Genomic DNA, 1,765 nt, shown 5'->3' with positions numbered 1-1,765 from the left:
GGAGGCTCCACCAGGAAGACCAAACGGGTGGCTCCTGCAAGCAGCTAGAGGTATTAACAAGCAAAAAGACTTCTCAGCCTAATGACGGCACGTCTATAAAGGCTTATGGCGCACTGCATGTTGACGGACACTAGCAAAGCCACAGAGCCTTAACCATACCAGCTCTCCTGGTCACACTGCTAGAGGTGCTTTATCTGAGGCAGCTAGAGGCCCACCGAAATAACAGAGGAGGTGTTTCCCTGTGCTCCATCATCCCCTTACCATGCCAGGACGGCCAACAAGCCAGATGACCCAGTAGTGGTTACGGAACTACCATCTGCTTTTGGCAGGCCCCAATAAACGGTAAAAACACTATCCATATGAAAACCTCTTCCAGTTCAAAGTAGCATCTGCCTGCTGGAAACACCATGGTGTAGACAGGGAAGCTGACAAAATCCCCCACACTTCTCCCCACCAGCATGTTTGCCAGGCTAAGATGATCATTAGGTTATCAAGCGCTGATGTAAGCGAGCTGCACTGCACCACAGAACTGCCTGAACACTCAGTAACTCCACGGGACAAAAAATGATAACACAGCAGGGAGATAAAAAATTATTAGCAAGCCCTTGTCATACCCTACGGGAATATAAGGTAAAGCTAGATACGACTCCAAAACCAGCTGATCGTGACTGAAATACAAGTGACTGCAACAGATGCAAATCAGAGATGGAGGTAATTCATTAATTGAAAGTGCAATTAATTGAGAGTTGCAATTAACTGCAGCTCAGGAAGGTATTTAGACGAATGGTTAAGTACTGTCCTCGGTAAAGATGCTTTTCTAAATGAGAGCCAAAGAGCAGCCCCGCAGAGCACCGCCAACCTTTCCACCTACCAGAGGGGAACTGCAAGGCACCGCAGGGAGAGCCCGCTCCACCACCGCACCTCTGCATTGCCAGCTTGGGAAGCATGCGTGGAAAGCCATACACATCTCAACAATAAGGGGGTTTTTTTTTCCTTACCTGAGCTGTATCTGCTGCGCAAACAAAACATCCTGAATTGATCTGATGAAAATTTCTTCAGGAAATCCTAAACTCCACCCACAAAAAGACAGCATAAGCATTATATCAAACAATTTCTTCACGAATTGTTCCACCCCCTTACACTAGTTTCGCAGCATATTTCAGACAAGCTAACATGACAAACAACCCAATCTTTGTAGTTTAAGATAGGTATAAAGCTTTAAACTGTAACACTGGCTTAAAGTCTAAACTAAATAAAAATCTAACTCCATATAAGATAGATGTGCATACATATATACAAGATATAAATACACACACAATGTCAAATATAAGACAGTGAAAAGTACTTTGTAATTATGATCAAACATACACTGTATAAAGACCTTTGCAAAAAAACAAACTGAAATTACCAGACTAAGATTGGGATACAATCTTGCAGGAAAGCACAGCTCCTGAGTTTTGCAAACTTTATGAAAAAAAGAAAGATTTCTTGAAAAAGAAAGTAAGTGTATTTTTTCTGTAGGACTAGAATATGAAGGAAAATGGGGAGTGAACAAAAATAACTTTTTTTTTAATATTGCTAGAATTTATCTGTGTTAATTATGAAACCTCATTAATTTTACCCTAATATTTATCTAGCTTCAGTAATTGTATTAGTACTAGTGTAATTAATTTATACTAATAGTATAAAGAACTATTTGAATGCTTGGAAGGTACACTGGTAAAACACTCAATCACCTCCAACTCTGCTCTCAGCAAGGCTGGAC

General features: G+C 41.1%; 1 protein-coding gene across 1 annotated transcript in view; it reads right to left on the bottom strand.

Annotated features, from left to right (window-relative positions):
- CARS2 (cysteinyl-tRNA synthetase 2, mitochondrial (putative)) overlaps positions 1-1,765 on the bottom strand; it is a 39,282-nt gene that overhangs the window by 15,086 nt on the left and 22,431 nt on the right. The window contains exon 10 of the mRNA XM_009322528.1: positions 999-1,065. Coding sequence (XP_009320803.1) covers positions 999-1,065 — 67 coding nt within the window. The remainder of the gene's footprint in view (positions 1-998; positions 1,066-1,765) is intronic.

Source organism: Pygoscelis adeliae, unplaced genomic scaffold (genome assembly GCF_000699105.1).
Source record: "Pygoscelis adeliae isolate BGI_AS28 unplaced genomic scaffold, ASM69910v1 Scaffold424, whole genome shotgun sequence".
Classification (NCBI taxonomy): domain Eukaryota; kingdom Metazoa; phylum Chordata; class Aves; order Sphenisciformes; family Spheniscidae; genus Pygoscelis; species Pygoscelis adeliae.
The sequence above is the reverse complement of the archived record's forward strand: the minus strand, read 5'-3'. Positions and strand labels throughout refer to the sequence as shown.